Source organism: Streptopelia decaocto (genome assembly GCF_964273445.1).
Source record: "Streptopelia decaocto genome assembly, chromosome: 5".
Taxonomy (NCBI): Eukaryota; Metazoa; Chordata; class Aves; order Columbiformes; family Columbidae; genus Streptopelia; species Streptopelia decaocto.
This window is the reverse complement of record NC_138659.1, coordinates 57,781,397-57,800,832: the sequence shown is the minus strand read 5'-3', so window position 1 is coordinate 57,800,832 and position 19,436 is coordinate 57,781,397. Positions and strand designations below refer to the sequence as shown.

Genomic DNA, 19,436 nt, shown 5'->3' with positions numbered 1-19,436 from the left:
CTGCGGCCCCAGCACCGGTTTCCGGCGACAGCCGCAGGCGAGACGAGCAAGGACAGCGGCAGAGAGACTCCTCCCCGGGCCACACGGGACTCGCCTCTCCCTGAGGAGACTGACACCCCCGCCCCTCGATAGAAAATGGCCCCTCCGCCTACGAGGCCGTCCATGCCGCCCCCGGGCCGCGGCACCGCCGCCCTCCCCACACCGGCGACGGAAGTAGGAAAGGGGCGGCCCAGCCCGGCGCGGCGCGGCTCTGCCCGGAAGCCCGCCGCCTCGTGATTGCGCAGCGCCGGCGTCCTGCCGAGCCCCGCCGAGCCGCCACCGGCCCGACCCCGGCGGAGGGGCGGCCCAGCCCCGGCAGGCAGCCGCCGCGGCAGGTAGGCCCCGCGGGGTCCCGGCGGGAGGGAGGGGTCTCGCGAATGCCCGGGGCGGCGGGGAGTCTCTCGGGCGAAGGTGGGTGTCCGGGGAGCCGGGGGTGTGGCTGGGGGTTTGGTGCCCCCGGAACCGGCTCGCCGCGAGAGGAGCGTCCCCAGGGGGTTCCTGGGGCCGGAGGGTCTCCAGAGACCCCGGGGAACGGGGGGATTTAGGGGGGGCTCCGCGGCAGCAGCAGCTCCGGGCCCCCCCTGGAACATGCTCTCGGTGACCAGGGCGGGTGCCCCAGGATGAAGCGGGCCGGCATGCTGCGGCAGGTCTCCGACTTCAGCGACTTCAGCCGAGGCCACCGGCTGCAGGAGCTGCTGCGCCAGGGAGAGGAGCCCAAGCACGTCAGCTCCAGCCCCGATGGGCAGCACCTTCTGGTCCTGCAGAAGAGCCGGCCGCCCTCCCTGCCCCGGCTGGTGGCCTTCCAGCGCCACGGCATCGGCGGAGCCGACCTAGAGCGGAGCTGGCAGCCGCCCCAGCCAGCCCTGGTGGGACTGCTCTTCCTGCAGAGCCCTGTCACACTGGGCTCCTGGGCACTGGCCCTTGTGTGGGAGCACGGCCGGACCGAGGTCTGGTACTTCACGGTGGCCGTGGGCTGGCAGCTGCTGCAGACGCTGGAGCTCTGCCAGGGTGCCCGGTCACGAATTGTCTCCGTGTGCAGCCAGGGAGCCAGCCTGGTGTGGTGTGAGGAGAGGCCTCCCCTGGATGCCCCCTTGGACATGAACAAGTGTGCCTTTATGTTCTGTGTCTGCACTCGGGCTCTGGAGGTGGAGGAACAAGGTGTGCGGCTTGGCACCATAAGAATAGTCCTGCACAACAGCCCTGAGTATCAGGTCCTGGCCTCCCCGCAGCACGTCTTCCTGATGCCTGCCACTGCCAGCTTTGCCACCACTTCCAAATTCCTCCTCATCTGGCATCCTGAGAAGGCAAAGCTCACCATGACAGCCCCCACTGCAGGCTTTGTCCACAGCAAGGTGCTGTGCTCCAGCAGCGAGTCAGACTTCAGGAAGCTCCTGCTTGGCTCTGTGGGTCTTCTCTCAGGTTTAGCACCTCTGGACATTCACACCTCCACTGTGTCCAACAGTGGGAGTCTGCTGCTGGTGAGCACGAAGGGTGCTGTGAATGTGGTGGAGCCAGATGGTTCCCAGAGGCATGTCTTTGACCTGGAGCAGGGTCCCCTGGCACAAGGAAGTCCTGTACAGCTGAGGACTTTTGGCAGCATCCTGGCCTGCGTGCTGGCTGGGGTCCTGTACCTTATTGACCAGAACAGTGGAAGGCTCATAGAAAAGAAAATCCTGAGCATGAAAGAAGTGCATTTCCTGGAGTCTCCGGGAGAGGAGGACAGCATCCAGCTCCTCACTCAAACTGGCATCTACAGCTTTAGCTTCTCCAAACCTGAGGACAGCAGCAGGCCTGAGCCATGCCTGGTGGAGATGGTGTTTGAGGAGGCCTGCAGATACTACCAGAGAAGGAGCCTTAGCAGCTCCAAGCTGACGGTGGAGAAGTTGAAGAAAGGTGGTGTGTTCCAGGCTCCTGTGGCCCTTGCTGCCATCTTGCAGCACAGCCTCCACCAGAAGCAGAAGCCACGTCGAGGCCTCCAGGACACTTATGCCAAGCTGTTGAGCACAATGAGCCTGGAGCTGCAGAGCTACATGAGCTTGGAGCTTCTCAAGACCTGCGTAGTGTGTGCCCCAGAGAGTGAGGTGGAAAGCTACTGCGAGGAGCTGGTAGAGCAGGAGGTCAGCCGTGTTTTGCACTCTGATATGGACAAGGACAACTTGGCCTACCTGAATTCTGTCTTTTCCTCCTTTCCCAAGGCTGCCTGGAAAGCCACAAGGAGCTGCCTGCAGCTGCAGCAGAATGGGGATGGCCTATTGGTAGCCAGAGCCACGCCGGAGGTGTGGAAGAAGGTCCTCGGAGGGCCACAGCAAGAGGAAGTGGGTCCAAATGGTGTGGTCCCGGTCTTTGAGCTCATCTGTGCCTCCTTCCTGAGGTTCAAACCCAAGTGGCTGCCCAGTTTTGTGGAGCTGACCCAGCAGTACGTTAGCATCTCTTGGCCGTACAGCAGCAAGGAGGGCCCAGAGGGCCGGGTGCCGCTATACAAGAGAGCACTAGGAGTGCTGGCCAGGACGAACAAGCGCAGCGAAGCAGATGATGAGATGGAGCTCGAACTGCTGCTCTGTAGCAAGAGGCCTAAGGCTGTGCTGCAAGCTCTGCACCTTCTCATTGGCCTGAAGCAGTGGCAGCGGGTGGTGGAGGTGGCAGAGAAGTTCTCCAAGCTCAGCCCCTTGCTTAAAAAGGAGATATTCACCACACTGCTGGCAGAGTTTGCCCAGCACCGGGAGCTGGACCCTTATCTGGACACACTGTGGCCACTGTGCCCCGCTGAGCTCACTGCCTCGGACATCCTCACTGTGGTCCTGCAGCACCTCCCTCACTCCCAGGAGGACCCAGTGCCCTTCTCCAGCGATGGGAACCAGCTGACTGTTGGTTTGCTCAAGCCGCTGCTGCAAAGGGTTGTGCAGCATCCCAGCACTCAGGACGAGATGTACTCCGATGCCTTGCAGAGCCCCACCTTCCCCCCTCCTACCCCACCCCGAGAACACAAGATCCCCTCAAAAGCAGTGGCTGATGATGCCCCTCAGCCACCCATGGCAAGGACTTCCCCCCCCTCGGCACTGGCACAGGGTGACACTGCGTGAAGGGGGGAAGCACAACGGGACCCCGAGCTTTGGGTGCAGGATGAGGGGAAAGCCACATCCACCCCAGGAAATCCTGCCCTGCCTGGCAGTGTGGAAGCCTGCTCCTTTCTGAAGCCTCCCTGCAGAAGCATCTCAAAGAGTTGGTTGGGTGGCAGGGGTTGGGGGAACCTCACCTGAAGCTGGGACAAGTTTTCTGGCTCTTTCTAGCAAGTGCAATTGCGTGTTCCCTGGTAGAGGAGCAAATGCCAGGTGCATTTGCAGGTGAAAGTGCTGGCGGCACTACAGGACTACAGAACTGCTCCCTGCCCAAAGCACTTTGTTTTCGGTCTGCTTGGCTCCTTTATAATTTCACTTCTACTTCCCTGATCCTCTAGGAGTGGTGGTGGGTTGGTGGGCAGGGACGCACAGTCTTTCCCCCCAAATTCTTTGCTCAGTGGATTGGGTGCTGCCTCCCAGCTCTGCCTGTGAGAAACTGGGCATGTTCCTTGCAACAGGGTCACAGTCCTGCTGCTCTGGGCTCAGATGCTAAATGCCAGCATGGGGCAGCTCCGTGGTACTGGGGATCCCAGCACACGCGCTGGCAGCTGCAGCACTCTGCTCTGTCTCGCTGCAATTCCTCTGGGATCAGTCCTGTAGCTGTGACTGATTGCAGCTACTTAGCTGAAGAGAGCAGCTTAATTCCCTTATCTCTCTATCCCAGGCGGTACCCAAACTCTCTTCTGAGCTGAGAAGCTGGCAGCAGCCTATGCAAGCTTGGGGCTGGCCCTGTTTCTCCTTTCCTTTGTGAAAGCTTAGATTATGCTGCAGGACGCCTGGGCCTTCTGTTCCCATCTCCTCTACCTTTGCCCTTTGCACACAAAGGGGCTTTGTCAGGGTTGTCTGGCTCATATTGTGCCTCTGTTTGCAAAGTCATTGTAACTTGAGAGCAGTCATGCAGGAAGATCCAGGTTCCAGCCTCTCTCCAGTGCTCACTGCCTGGCCCCCTCCTCTGAGAGAGAGACCCTGGCTGTGGCTTTGCCCTTGCATTTCAGGGCTATGGTGTGAAGGAGCTCTCTCTTGCCTTGCTGGGCTGGCAGGGCCTGGCTGGGATGGGGGGGATTTACCTGCATTAGTCCTCTTGAGAGTGGGGTTAAGTGTGCAGAACAGACTTCTTTTAAAAAATAAAGGTTCCTAAAGCAGTGCTGGGGCAGTGGTGGATGTTGTGAGGATGCACACCCTCAGGAAGAGGGTAGTTTTGTTTTGTTTCTGGTAAAAAGTGGCCAAGCTTAACTCACCGTGGTACTGCCTGGCATGAGTCACTGCTGGGACGTGCTGGGCTCAGAGATCCAGCTGTGCCTGGACAGCCCATTCCCTCCACAGCACTCAGCCCTTTACCACTGCGAAGCCATGGAGACAGGACTCTGCACCAGCAGGTGGGTGACTGTCTCATACGTGCCACTCCAGGCAGTGCACAGCTCAGCAAAGGCAAGCCCACACAGTGCTGGGAGTAAGGAGACCTACCTGGGCTTTGCTCCCATCCTCTCTGCAGCTGTTTGGTGCCACAAGCAACTCCCAAAGGCCATTTGGGCTTCTTGTTGGGGGAGCTGTGGCTGGGCCCAAGATAGGGTTGAGGAAAGGGGAGTTTTTTTCTCAAGAGCTGCAAAGCCTCCCGTTGTTCCTGGCTGGAAAACCAGCAACAGGGAGCAACAGGCTGACCCCGGCAGGAGTCAGCTGCCCTGGGCACGCAGTGGCAGAACTGCTGTCGGAGGGATCTTTGTTTGTCAAACTGCTTTAAAGGTGCGGCAGGCCCTCCCCTAGACGAGAGCTCAGCTGCAGAAAGTCCCTGTGGTGGAAAATGATCTGGCAAAGGGGAAGAGGAACTGCTGCAACAGTTCTCTAGAGGCTGGCTGCTGTTGGCGAGAAGAAAAGGCCGCAGCTGGAGGCTGAGCAGAGTGGGGAGCAGCACCCGCAAAGCCAGCGAGCAGAAGCTGAAGCCACAGCAGTCCTGTGCAGCTGCTGTCCCCAGGGCACGGCAAGGGAAGAGGAAACAGGGAACATGCTGTGGTTGGAGACAGCCTGGGGCTCGGGGATGGAAACTGCTACATGCAAGCTGTAGTCAAGCACAAAATGGTCACAACTCAGGAGGCTGAGGATTTGGGGTGGGGGAGAGCAAAGGGAGAGCAAGCAGAGACAAAACGGAGCTAAAGGCTCTTGAGGGGCTACCAGGAAATCCATCCCAAGAAGCAGAAAGGGTGGGGCCATCCCTGGGGGAGGAGAGGCTGAGCCAGCACGCGACAGATTCAGCTGGGTGATAGGAAAGCACGGGGTTCTCTTTGCGGGCAAGATGGGTGCTGGGGGAGATAGCAGGAGGTATGGCCGGTACAGCTTCAGATAACGCCTGAAGGGAGAAAATAGTGATCAGAAGATCTGAAGGCAAATGGAAAAAGCACCAAAGCAGATGCATATAGCAGAGGGTGAGTTGGCCAGCTTGGCCCAGTTGCTCATTCCAGAGACACTTAGACTTTTCAATGAAAGAAATGAGTCGAGCTGCTCAGGTTTGTTCCCACATGCCTGACCCAGCTTTTGGGATGGTCCCTGTGCTTGTGCCAAGGAGCAGCACTAAGCAACAACCATGGCTTACCTCACCACACTTGCGGACCGAGTAGCCCTTGGCTCACCTATGCGTGCAGCTGTCATGCCCATCCATGCCACGCACCAGTGTGGAACATGTGGGGGTGGACACACAGTCCCCATGCCACCATACCCAGTAGACGGAGGGAGTTGCGGGCTGCAGGCACCCCATAAACTAACTGGAAACCCACAGATGACACCTAGCAGGATCACCAGAGGGCACAGGGAAGTGCCTGTGCACCATGGGGGCACCTCATGGACAGGGAGCTTTTGGCATGGCTTTTCCCAGGGAAGTACCCACCCAGCCACAGGTGCAAAGGGCTGCCTGGTGAGGGGATTGTCACCCAGCCTTGGTGACACTGGGCCATGGGCTGGGCCAGGACTCCAAGGGTGGGCTGTGGGCAGATCACGCTTGGGAACCCCAGCAAAAACTCTCCAGTCCCAAGCACAGCCTCAGCAGTGGGGAACCCACCCTGACCCTACCCTTGTGTCTTTCCATTGCAGCTGGACATGAAGAGCTCAGCCACATGTCTTCAGTGTGCACAAACACCCCATTTATTGTCTGACACACAAAAAAAAAAATCACAGCCTCGGAAAGAGTCGGGCACCTTGCAAAAATAAATAGTCACATTTTTCAAGCGAGGGGCATGGACGAGCAGGTTCCTGCTGTCCAGCAGCACAGGCTGCAGTGGCATGGACAGTACAAGCTGCCCTGAGCCCAAGGGGTCTGGTGTGGGGGTGGTGAAGTCCCACCTGGAACAGTGCAAGGGGCAGCTCCCCTCCCACACCTACCAGAGTATCATCACATACTGGGAATTGGGGACCGGGTTTCAGGTGGGGTTCTCAACCTGCTCCCCAGAACCCAGGGAGAAGGTGCAGCAGACGGGGCAGCCGTGTCCATCTATTCCGTGCCTGTGCCGTGGGCAACGGGGGCTAATGCCTTGTGGATGGCCGGGGGATTTTGTAAAAGTTGAAGGTGGGTGGCCTGCAAAACCAAGGTCACCTACATCACCCCCAGCCCCAGAAAGGAACAAGGGACAGACCAGGATGCATTGGGATGGCCAAGTGTCATCCCACTCCTCTCACCCACCACCACAGGAAAGAGGGTGAGAAGATTCCTCCACCCCACCAGCTTGGGGAGGCTGGGAACAAGAAGCACCCAAAAACTGAGGAGTGTGGGGAGATGATGGGGGGACCCCAGAACAGTCCACACTGCTCAGGTCCCACCTTCCCAGCCCCTTCTTCTCATTTTTACAACTTTTTGTATTTGTCTTCTTGATTGTAAAGACTTCTTCCAATTTTTTTCTATGTTATCAGAAGGCAGAGAGACGTTACATGAAGAATCTAAGCTTTCCCGCAAAAGGGTTATTTCTTCACCCATCTTTTTTATCACCATAACCCCTCTTGTTAGTTTTCCTTATTTATCTCAGATAGTACTGAGGGGATCTTTGGAAATTGTATTTTTATATAAATTAAATTAATAATATTATTTCCTTAGTGAAAATGAGGAATAAAAAGTATGTGGAAGTGCTGGCTAACCTATCATCTAGATTTCTGTGTCTGAAATTTTAATCTTTTTAGCACATAGTAACCAAAAGCATTATAAATCATGTTTTAAACTGTGGCCAGTTATAGCTGTAACTAGATGCTGAAACAAGTTGCATGGATGCAAGCTGTGAGCTAGTCTGGCACTGTGCATTCACACTTAATGGTACAGTTCTGCCATTGTACTTGCAGTTCTTAAGTAACCACAGCAGAGCTCTAGAAATAACCAGACTCACTATCTGACCATTGTTTAAAACACTTGAATGTCAGATGTAATTTTGGCTTGTATTATTTAGTCACAGCATCAAACCTAAAAAAAATTCTTGCCACAAGCACCTCCCAAAGGCCATTTGGGCTTCTTATTGGGGGAGCTGTGGCTGGGCCCAAGATAGGGTTGAGGAAAGGGGAGTTACTGCCCTGGTACCAGTACCCTCCTTGGCCTGCATTTGCCCTGTTCCCCTCCTCGCTCCCCTCCCTCTGTGCCCTGTTCCCTCTCATGCCACAGCAGCTGCCCACCCTCCTTCCCCCCTTCAGGGACCCAGCACTGCTACTTACAGCTCCAAGGTTTCATTCCTGGAGGGAAATAAAAAAAGAGGGGACAGCTTCAGTGGGGCAAGAAGATGCCTCCTGGGGCAGCCCAGCATCTCCTGGTGGAATAGGGTCTCCCCCAGGGCACACAAGGAGGACATCTGGGCTGCAGAGTGCTATGGTCCCTTCTATCCCAGCTGCCCCATCTGGACACAGAACATGGGCTCCTACAGCCTCCTAAAGCATTGCTGCCCCCAGAGCATCACTGCTCCTTCCCCTGACAGACAAAGTGGGGCCCCACATTCACCAGCTTGGTGGCACACAGCTCCCCTGTGCCACCATTTCAGTCACCCCAAGTTTCCCTGGCAGGTGAGCCCATGTCTCCAGCCCAAAGGAAATGACAGGCACCGGGGCCATTGGTGAGGACCCTGGGCACACTGTGGGCAGGGCACAGCCTGGCTCAGCACCACATCCCGCACACACCACGTACACCCTCGCACTGGTCCAGCGGGGTGGTACGTGGGGGCTGGAGCAGGGGAACACCCCCAGCAAACCAGCTGCACTGCAGGGCCAAGCCATAGCCCTCTGCAGCTGGAACCCAACTGGGAACTGCTGACTACCTCAGGGGCTGGCGGCTGCACTGGAGGTCGGGCTGTTGATCAGGGGGGCCCAGAGGGACCGGGAAGGGGTCCCAGAGGGCTGGGGAGCAACCCTGTGGTGCTGGTGGCCACAGGAGCATGAGTGAGCACTGCACCCTCGTGGCAGCGACACCAACCACACAGTGTGTTGCATTCTGCACAGCATCCAGCTGTACTCCCATTTTGGAGCTCCAGCACAAAAAAATGGTGCAAAGCAGAGTGAGTTTTGTGGCAGAGACCTGAGCCAGGCTGGGGGCTGCAGCCTTGCCAGGCAAGCTGGGCTCCTTCCTCAGAAGGGGAGGTCACATTCAGCTGCCCAGAGGAGGGCTGCAGAGTAGGCAGAGCCAGGGTCTGCTCCAAAACTTCTCCATTCTTGGAGGCTGAAGGTCCCAAGCCCCCTACCTGGTCCCTGCCAGCCCACATTACTTTAGGATCAGCACCCAGTGCGGTCACAGGCGGTGGGTGGCTCCTCACCTGTAGACATCAGCAACGTCCATGCGGCGGTAAAACTTAGCAAGTCTCACGGCCAGGATGATGCTGGGCAGCAGGAAGAAGGTGCACCATCCCAGGCTGAACCAGAAGGCGTTCTGGGTGTGAGGGGAGAGCCATCAGAGCCTTGACACTGGCTGGAAAAGCCTCATCTGCTTCCTGCCCCCCCCACAGTGACCCCCCCACACACACACCTCTTCTCACAGCCTGGACTTTGTTCTCAGCCACAGCAATGTACCAGGGAGATGCTGAGCCCTGCTTGCTCAGGACAGAGGTGGGTACCCCTCATTCTGTTTGGAAGGGGTCAAGGGGACTTCATTGCCACCCACTACATACACGTCACGCCTCACACCATGGGCCCGCTTACCAGAGAGTCCAGGATGTAGTTGCAGGTGATGGCCTCCACGTTATCCAGGGTCTGAGCTATGGGCTTGCAACGTGCCACATCTCCTGTCAGCTGAGCACAGAGTGAGGACCAGATATGTCAGTGTCCCCCATAACCCTGCAGCCTGTCCTCCCCTTAACCCCATTGAGGAATGCTCAACTCACCCTGGTCTTGGCCCAGGAGATGTAGGTCTCAAAGAAGTCCAACAGCTGCTCCAGGAAGGCCCATGTCTCCTGGGGTCAGGCAACCAGAGACTGTTGGTGCTGCATCCCCAGCCTACTCCATGCCCCATGTCCCCCCCATGCCAGGATCAAGGCTGTCAAAGCACCTCAACTCAGCAGCAACAGGGTTGCAAGCCCCCACCCACCCCAGCCCCTTGCCATAAAGGGAGTGGGCACCCAGGGGCGTGGGAGGACAACAAGGCAGGACAAGCAGACAGATATTGCTTGGCATCCCTCCGCAGAGGGAGGTCTTGGTGTGGGGATCTGGTCACATTCCCACCAGCTGGCCCAGCAGCAGGGCAAGGTGAGCTCACGTTCTTGATGATGTTTGCTGTCTCCCTCTCCAGGAACTCCTGGGTTTTGCTGACTTTATCCAGTGCAGCCTCCGTCTGTGCCTGGGGTGCAAGGTGCTCTCAGAAGTGTGTTGGGGGAAGTGGGGTCCCCACATCTCCCCCCCCGCACCACCCAGCAGCAATGCTTGTGACATGGTGTCTCTGAGCTGCGGTGTCCCCAGTAGTCACATGCTGGATGCATCTGAGTGCTGTGGCATGGGCTCCCTCCCTCTGCCCCATGAGCAGCCCCTACAGTGCATGTCTGGGGAGTCCCACAGCAGCCACCAGCCCTCCAGACTGCAGGTCTACACTGTGGGACCTCAAGGGCACTTTGCAGGGTGCTCCAGACTGGGATGCGCTCAGAAGCCCCTCTTGTACAGCTTACCTTGAGCTGGGCAGCCCCACTCTGCACTGAGTGGATGTTCTCCTTCAGGCTTTGCTGGGGATGGAGAGAGGGGGGTTAGAGGCACAAACCCCACAGCTCAGCTGAGACCTCACCAGCAGACTCTGAGCCCTGGGGCAGCCCAAGCCAGAACCCCCAGGACCTTCCAACCCCAGAATCACTCACCAGTGGCCCAGAGAAGCTCGTCTGTATTTCCTTGCCCAGCTCCCTCAGTTGGCGAGCATAATCCTTCAGCTCCTCTTTCGCAGTCTCTTCCATACCTGTGCCCTGGAGGAGCTGCAGTCAGCAGTGTCCCCAAGCACGGGGTCCCTGCCCCAACACGGCCACCTGATGGGGGGCCAGGCTGGAGAAGAGAGCTGGGCAAGGGTGAACAGCTTTGCCTCCCCTCGACACCCAGGCAGATCTGTGGAGGAGTCGCCATGGCCAGTGGCTTTGGGGACAGGGTGGCCATGGCTCTGGGGTGCCATGGGCTCTCACCCCATTGTCTGCCAGCTGCTCCAGCTCTGTGGCCAGATCCAAGAGGCTTCCCTGTGTCACACTCTGATCCAGCTGGAAAAGGCAGAGACAGAGCCATGAGAATGGGGAGTGCGGCCCATGGGGGGCCGTACCCCACCCCTGTGGGACAGAGTGGAACCAGAGCCTCCCAGGTGGAGGAGGTGCCCAGTTGCCCTAAGGAGTGAAACAGATGGCAAGGGACACTCTGGGAGCCTGCAGTAGGACTCCCAAAACAGCAAAGGGGAGGGGGCAGTGAAACCCCTTAATACACATCAGGACCTCCCATCCCAACACTAGGCTGTCCCCAGCCCACCTGCTCCAGGGTGGAGGTGAAATTGGGGGGCTGCCCTGCCCGGCTGGCGTTCAGCAGCAAGTCTCTCTGGCTCTCTTTGAGCAGCGAGATGGGGCTCAGCGTGATGTTCAGCTTCTCAAAGGCTGTGGAGATATCTCCTGTGTACTGCCAGAGTGAGGGAAACCATGATTGGGAATGGTGCTGTCTCATCACTGTCGCCCCAGCACCAGCCCTGCATGCCCAAGCTCTGGTCCCCCAGACCCTGGCACCCCTGCGCTCACCTGGCTGATGTTCAAGAGCTCATCCAGGGACACGCTCTGGTCCAGGTGCAGCGCTTGCCACAGGGCAGTGTCTTGCTGGCACTGCCTGCAGGAAGGGGGGCATGGGGGTGAAAATGGGGCAGGAGAAAGCCACCCCCTCCCAGGAGCATGTCCTCACCCACATGGGCAAGTCACACCTTGTTCCTTCCCTGGCATTGGCACCTGCCCACAGGGCAAGCTGTCCCCATCCTGGGGAGCTTCTGTGGGAGCTGAGCAGCTGTACCCCTACCCAAAGATGCAGTGCTGGGGCTGGGTCTCACCTGTAAATCTCTGAGAAGTTTGTTGTGCCACCCTCCTGGCCCAACAGTTCTGACAGGTTGAAGCCAGGGATCAAGCCAGGGGTGTCCACAAGCTGAGAGCAAGAGAAGAGATGGAGAAACTAGACAGGGCAGGACACCTGGGAAGAGCATCCCAAAGCAGCCAGCCCTGCCTCTGCTCCACCAGTAGCCCTCAGAAAGGCGTCAGTGGCTCCAGGCAGGGGTGTCTCCCCACAGGGACCTCACCTGGAAGAGCTGCTGGTTGCGCCAGGACTCACAGACGAGTATGTAGGTGTTCCCCCCCAGCACAAAGGTGATCAGCACCAGCAGCATCAGCAGCCAGGAGAAGATGAAGCTGAAGCCAACCCCTCTGCCAGGACAGAGATGCTGTCAGCACCCGAGGCCCTGTACCCCGGCATTATAGAATCATAAAATCATTATGGTTGGACAAGACCCTCAAGATCATGAAGTCCAACCATTAACCCAACACTGACACTAAACCATGTCCCTAAGAACCTCATCTATATATCTTTTAAACACATCCATGGATGGTGACTCAACCACTTCCCTGGGCAGCCTATTCCAATGCCTGACAACACTTTCTGTAAAGGGATTTTTTCCTAATATCCAATCAAAATCTCCCCTCGCCCAACTTGAGGCCATTTTCTCTTGTCTTATCACTTGCTGCTTGGGAGAAAAGACCAACACCCTCCATGCTACAACCTCCTTTCAGGTAGCTGTAGAGACCCATAAGGTCTCACCTCAGCTTCCTTTTCTCCAGGCTAAACAGCCCCAGGTCCCTCAGCAACTCCTCATCAGACTTGTGCTCCAGACCCTACACCAGCTTCATTACCCTAATCAATGCTGGCATTGCCTCCAGCCAGGACCTTCACATCCCTTGCCCCTGCAGCAATGCTGGGAAGCGCCACCATTCCCACAGGCATGTCTCCACTCTGCCTTCGGCCCCCAGAGCACAGCCAGGCTGTACCCTGGGTCTTGGACCCCAACATGGCTTCCCCCAGCTTTGCAAGCCACCACCCCCCAACAGAGCCACAGGACCAGGCACATGCTGCCGGTCCCCCACCAGCAAGGGACAAACGTCCTCTACTCGAACGTCTTTCACCAGCACCATATTTTACCCTTGCATTCACCACCTGCATGGTGAGTTGCCAGGGGGCAGGCCATTAAGCTGCAGTAATTTGATTATCTGGGAGTTGAGCATCCTCAGGCCACCCCTGCCCACCCATCCCACTGCTCCCATATGCATCCTCACGCCATGAAGAAGTTCCCGCCAGCATTGGAGACACAGCTGCGCTGTGTGGGAAGCACACTTTCCTTCAGCCCCAAGGGTCCCAGCAGCAGTCCCATGACATTGCAGAGAACCACCAGCAGCACCATGCAGCACAGGAGGACACAAACGCTCCACCTGGGGCAAGAGGAGGGGCAGGAGTCAGACAGCAGGACCTGGCACCCTGAGCAGTGCCCAGCATCACATTAGCTGCTGTCTCAGGGAGGAGAAAGCTCCCAGGAGCCTTGGCAAAGAAGGGGCATGGGTGGCTGCCAGGCAGATCTCTGGCTACCCAGCACCCACAGCCCCACCACTGAGCAAGCCTCAGCAACTGGACGATGAAGAGTGTGAGCCTCTCCAGACAAGGGAGCTAGGGGATCCAGCAACCCCCCCCCCACCTGAGCCAATCCACGCTGATGGTCGGCTCCCTGTACTTCTCCAGCACCGATGTAGCATCACTCAAAAAGGTCCCAACATTCTCCTCCACATCCAGGAGTGGCAACTGCTCCTGCAAGCTCCTGATCTCCTGCTTGATGAGGCCCAGCTGGTCCTGGGTCTCTGCAGAGGATGGAGACAGGTTGGTGCTGTGAACTGCTGCTCTGGTCCTGCTCATCTGGGGCAGGTGAGCCTGGGGCAGCCGGGACTCAGAAAGGATGGTAAGATGGTGGTTTTGGCCAAGGATGGCATCAGCATGACAGCACATGGGGACTTGGGGACAGCCAGGGCTGCAGGCAGTGGGGTGGCAGCAGGGGAGGTCTGCAGGCAGAGATGGGATGAGAAGGGAGCCCTGGGAGAGGGGGGATTCAGCACATGGGGCACAAAGCCCTGCTTACTTGTCACAACGTCCTGGGACTGCTCTTGCACCTTGGCAGGGATCATGTACAGCGTGCTGTTAACCTGCGTTTGGGGGGACACAGCGTATAGCTCATGTCCCTGCCCACAGCCCAGGGCTGAACAGTGCATCCCCTCCATCCCCAGATCCCGGTGGCTCAGGACAGCCAGGGTTCCCCCGGCACCCAGCCCTGACCATGCTGTCACCCGGGGGTGGTGGGGACAGCGGGCAGGCTACAGTCAAGGCAAACATTCAACCGGCACATCCCTCCAAGCCACCCCCTTGCAGCACAGCCCCAGCAGCACCAGGAGCATCCAGCCCTGTACCTAGGTGCAGAGGGGGACCACTTGCCTTCTCTACTTACCTCCTCTAAATCAGCTGTTATGTTGGAGTCAGACACACCATCCAGCACCTCCAGCTGCTGCTCCACACTGGGGATCTGCAGGGAGAGCCTGGGGTCATAGGGCTGCGGGGGCTGGGGAAGGGGCTGTGGGGGACTCTGCACCCTGCTGCTCCTCACCAAGGTGAAGTTGGTGCTGAAGGCAAGGCCGTCCAGGGACACGTTGCCGCAGGGGTGGCCGCAGTGCTGCAGGCTCTGGTTGAGGCCGTCCCGCAGGCTGGCCAGCCGCTGGCTGTAGTTGCTCTGCAGCTCCTCAAGGTGCGAGCGAGCGTCGGCGATGCTGACATATGTGGCCGCCAGCGTCTCCATCCCTGGGGAGATGGGGGGCGCTCAGGGCCTCATCCTGCCAGTGTGGTGGGGGTTTATCCTCACCCAGCTGAACCTCGGGGATCCATCAAAACATGCAACATAGGGGGACCCCCCAAACTCCCAGCATTTGGCCCAGGCTGCAGCTGGGAGGCCAAATGGACCCTCGTCCCTGGGAGCCTTATGCAAACATGCATGTACTCCAGCTCTCAGCACTGCTGTTCCCCCAAGTCCCTTCTGAGACCTTGCCAGCCACCCAGGGATGGTTGCCACTACCTTGCAAGAGGCCCTGGAGGGATCCCAGAGCCTCATCCATGCTGTTCCTGATGCCTGAGATGATCATGCCGCCCAAGTTGGGCCCAATGTCTGCAGATATAGGAGAGACGGTGTCAGTGATGGGACCCCTGAGGCCCTGGGACTTGCAGGGAAACTGCCAAAATCACCAACCCCACCTCCAGGACCCCATGCCACATCCACTCCCCAGGTGGGGACAGAAGGGACACCCCCATCCTGCCACCACTTGCATCACCCTCCCCAGAGAGGAGCCTGAATGGGGAAAAGCAGCAGCTGGAGCAGAGCAAGAGCCTGGAGGAGCCCCCAAACCCGCTCCCATTAGACATCCCCATGAGAACCAGCCTGGTGACTCCCAGGGCCAGCAACCATCGGCAAGGCAGTGAGGCACAGCCACACAGAACCCCCAGCCACCCTGGTCCCCAAGCACCCCTAGCCCTGCTGGAGCAGCTCGCCAGGGGTGCACAGGGAAGCTCCAGCCCCCCTCTGCCGCACACTCTCACCCTGGAGGCTGTGGTTGGCATGGCCCAGCGGGATATCGCTGCTGTCGATGATAAAATTGACTTGCTGCAGGGACAGAGATAGGGTGTCAGTGCAAGTGAGGACCCTTCCCCACCTCCAGCCCCACTGTTAACCTTCCCAAGGGGGCTATTTGGACTGCTCTCCCTGCTTGGCCCCTTGCGCCCCATCAGGCACCCCAGCCAGGGTAGAAGGACCAGGCATGCCTGGGGGATGGAGGCCAGGTAGGTGTGGGCATTGTCCACGGTGTTGTTGACGTTGGGGAAGGTGCCATGCACAGCCTGGGAGAAGCGGGTGTTGCTGATGAAGGCGCAGACGTCACCAGCCCTACAAGGGAAGGGAGGCAGGGTCAGCACACAAAGAGCTCAGTCCCAATACTCCCTCCCAGGACCCTCTAAATCCCCCCAGCACCAACCCCAGGCTGCAGGGTCCAGAGTACAATTCTGAGCCATGCTTCCAGAGCATCCAAACAAGTGCCCTGCGCACAGCCAGGGGACCAGACAGAAGGGACATGGAAAACTGAAGTACAAGAGAGCCTGGTGCACCCGTATTTCCCTGCAGGGAAGCTGTTGGGAAGGGTCTGTGCCGTGTCAAGGCACAGCCCCCTGGGGCCAGCCCCTGGGGCCAGCTCCCCACTGCTGCTGCTTCCTCTCCTTTGTCCAGTCCTGCTGGGATCAGCTCCTGTGAACAATGGCAGCTTCCTGGCACAGCCGCCAAGCACCGGCCTTTCCACCCTCCCTCGGGTCCCATCCTGAGCCTCCCAGCCAGTGCACTCACAGGAGGAGAGCAGAGACCAGCAGGACAGAGACCCAGAGCGCCTGGCGCCGGCAGCCCGTCCGCCGGTCCTGCTTCTGGTACATGCGGCCCCCGCAGTTCCCGCAGCAGCGGCAGCAGCAGAAGCAGCATCCCACCAGGGGCACAAGGATGATGAAGAGGAGCCCAATGGCCGTACAGACCAGGAAACCCGTTTCGTAGATCAGCAGCTGGGGGAGGAAGAATGTGAGGCAGCATAACACTGGTGCCCCTGAAGGTTTCCCAGCTCTAAGGTCCTGTCCAGACCCCCACAGGGCAGAATGGTTCTCCCTAGGGTGTTGCCCAGCACCCACGGCTCAGCCTCAGAGCAACACCCACTGGCATCCCCCAGCCCATGGTGGTGTGGGGCTCCTGGCTCCCCGCTCACCTCCTCGACTTGCTGCTTCCCGATGGCCTTCTCACTCTGTGACTGCCCAAAATCTGCAATGAGTTCTGGAGGACAAGGAGCAGAGAGGGCTGTGAGCAGGTGCTGGTCGCTGGGGCGCTCTCCAGGAGGGCCCCACACCCCGCTCAGCCCAGAGAGAGGCTCTCAGCACTGCATGTCACCTTCAGCGCTGCAGCTGAAAGTGGCTGTGAGTGCATGGCACATTTCTCCCTTCCAGCTGTCCCTCTCTGGCCATTGTGTCACACAGCGCTTTTGCATCCAGGAAAAGCGCTGCCAGCCCCCAGGCTCTCAGGGGTCCACAGAGCAAGGGGGTCCCCCCTGCAGCATGCTCAGGGTGCAGGCTCAGGGAAGGATGCTCCTACCACCACCTTGGCAGCCCAGCCCCAGGCAGATGCTGAGCTGGCACTGCAAGCACGGGATAGGTGCTGGGGCAAAGTTCCCCTCCACCGTGCTGCCTCTTTCATTGCCAGGGCTCACCCTGCCCATGCCCCATGGCCTCACTAAAAGCTGTGTCAGTACACAGTACTGTGTGATTGTACCCTGGTATCTGCGTGACACAAGGCCACAAAGCCACTCCATTGTTTGCCAGCCACACATTTGCCTGTCCGTTGCCGGCAAGCAGGGGCTGAGCCCAGCGAAGTAGGAAGCACAAATGCCAGCAGCCAGAGTGGCAAACCCCCCCGATGTGGGCAGCACTCGCCCCAGGGACATCGAGCAGCCGCAGGGTCCTGGCATCACCTGTGCCAGGCTGTGCCAGCACATCCCCCCAAGAGTGAAGGAGGGGGGGCAAGTGCTGGCAAGCAGGGTGCTGCACAGGGGGTACCTGCAGCACTGCCGTGTGGGTGCTGGCATGGGTACATGCTGCTCTTGGTGGCCCCAAACCGAGTCCTGCCTAAGCATGCTTTGTCACTTGCAAGCACAGAGACCCAGGCAAGGGCCTCCCAAACTCACAGGCAGTGTGAGGTTCGCTCTGCACTTTTTGTTGGTGCCTGGGATGAAGTTATCTCGAGGGAGGATGTGGCAGGACTCTGCCACCAAAGCCTGTCCTGGGGCCCACCTGAGACTGTCCCCTAGTTGTGATGGGACATGGGCAGGACACAACTCGCAGTCCTCAGGGATTCCATTTGCCCCCCCATCCTACCTCTTCTAACCCAGAACCCCGGCATTTAAATGCTGGATGGACAGTCACCAGTGCAGGAGGGCTCAGGCTGAACCAGGACCCAGCAGCTCCAAGCAGCACCCCCACCCCATCGCCAGCCCCCCATCACCATTACCCACCTACGGGCAGGGCGTTGGGCTGCACCAGCCGCAGGAAGCCATGAACCATCCCCACCAGGCCTGGGGTGCTGCTCCCCGGCGCCTCGGGGCCAGGGCCGTATACGGGCTGCGAGATGTTCCCCAGCTCCATTGCGGCACCTCCGGTGGGTGCCTGGGCACAGAGAGGAGCTGTCAGTGTCGCTGGGGCGTGGGGCCACCCAGCCTACCCTACCTCTGAGCAGGAAATGCTGTGAGAAAATAATCAGGCACCTGCCAGCTCCTGCCCGGAAGGAAAGAACTGTGGGAGAGCACCGAGGAGGGACGGGGAGTCCCGGGGGCAGCAGCGTGGGGGGCCAGGCAGGAGGTGCACACAAGTGACCAGAGGGGCTGTGGGGAACGAAGCAGAGACGAAACACTTACCCTTTCCTCTGGCACCTCTGCGCACACGGGTCTGCTGCAGGGCTCAGCTACACAGTGCCAGCCCCTTGGGGCTTTACGGTTTGTTTAAGTTTCAGCTGTGATTGCTGAGAAGCTGCTTGCCGGGGAAGGTGTCAATGCTGGGATTGCCCCACCCTGCCCCTGCCACCTCCTGGCACCCGGCCACCCTGGGTTGCCTCTCCATACCCAGGTCAGGGTCACCACCAACCTGTCCCAACCCAGGCACCAGGGAGAAACCCCTCCGCGAGTTCCCGTGCTCTTTCTGGTTTCCTCCTGTCCCGAGGGTGACCCGTGAGGATCCCGAGGGCACCCACTGCGCCTGCTCCACCCCAGCACCAGCTGCATCCCTTTGGGATGGGGCGTGCTTGGCCAGCCACAGTTTCAGCACAAACCAGCTCTGGACACAGAACCCGGGTTTGCGTTTAAAAAAACCTTCCCAAATGGGGCATTGCAGCAAACCCGGCATTTTCCACGCACACCCTGACCCTCCCAAGTAGGGGACAGCCTCAGGTACCCCCAGACAGGATTTTTCCTCCGAGGCTGGAGGTCTGTCAGCGCCTGGCCCGCTCCATCCCCCCTCCCCGCCCGCCGAGGTCTCCCACGCCACCGCCCCGTGGTCCTCAGCCCGCGCTCCACCGCCGGGGTCCCGCCCGGGCTCTGAGACCCACAGCCGGAGGCAGGGTCGGGGGCCGGAGGTCTCTCCTGGTTGTGCTGCGGACGCACCCGGTGGGCGCGGGGCGGCTGCCCCGGGGATCGCGTCCCGGCGGCGGGAGCTCTGCGGCTCGGCTCGGCTCGGCTCCGCACCAAGACCACGGCGCGGGCGGCCCCGGGAGGGATGGGCATGGCCGGGCTGGGCCGCCCCTTCCGTCCCGGCCCCCCGGGGTCTGTCCGGGGAGTGCGGCTGCCCCGGCCCCCGCCTCTGTCGGGAGGGAGGCCCCTGCACCCGCCCCGCTGAGCCTTGGCACCCCGCCACCGCTCCGGGGGGACCCCTGCTCCTGCCCCATCCCATTCTGACGTGCTGCATCTGCCCCCAGAGACCCCAGCTCCTGCCCTGTCCCACCGGGGAGAGACCCCGGCCCCCAGTGCCCAGCCCATCTGCTCCATGCACAGGTGAGGCTCCCTCTCTGCCCCACAGAGACCCAGCGCTGGCCCCTCCAACAGCCCACCCTGCCACAGCCCCTGTGCTCAGAGCTCCCCATGCCAGCCCCCAGTGTCCCCAGCATGGTCCTTGGCCCTTGTTTCAGCCCTGTGTCCCTGCGTGGGGCACCATGTG

The 19,436-nt window shown here is 59.5% G+C and overlaps 2 protein-coding genes across 2 annotated transcripts; one reads left to right on the top strand and one right to left on the bottom strand.

The window, feature by feature from the left end:
• Positions 1-239: 239 nt before the first annotated feature.
• On the top strand, positions 240-4,297 carry HPS6 (HPS6 biogenesis of lysosomal organelles complex 2 subunit 3). The gene is made up of 2 exons (XM_082052889.1): positions 240-374; positions 645-4,297. Exon 2 carries the CDS (start codon positions 660-662, stop codon positions 3,117-3,119), a length of 2,460 nt encoding a protein of 819 aa, XP_081909015.1. The 5' UTR covers positions 240-374; positions 645-659; the 3' UTR covers positions 3,120-4,297.
• Positions 4,298-6,261: 1,964 nt separating this feature from the next.
• LOC309440511 (prominin-1-A-like) lies at positions 6,262-17,876 on the bottom strand (the record flags this gene model as incomplete). The annotated part of the gene is made up of 24 exons (XM_082054201.1): positions 6,262-6,714; positions 7,830-7,847; positions 8,915-9,027; positions 9,297-9,386; positions 9,479-9,547; positions 9,850-9,930; positions 10,253-10,306; positions 10,436-10,537; positions 10,748-10,819; positions 11,079-11,222; positions 11,339-11,423; positions 11,638-11,729; positions 11,881-12,004; positions 12,908-13,060; positions 13,321-13,480; positions 13,756-13,819; positions 14,119-14,193; positions 14,275-14,465; positions 14,737-14,826; positions 15,255-15,318; positions 15,477-15,597; positions 16,048-16,253; positions 16,451-16,515; positions 17,747-17,876. 24 exons carry the CDS (start codon positions 17,874-17,876, stop codon positions 6,663-6,665), a joined length of 2,415 nt encoding a protein of 804 aa, XP_081910327.1. The 3' UTR covers positions 6,262-6,662.
• Positions 17,877-19,436: the final 1,560 nt, after the last annotated feature.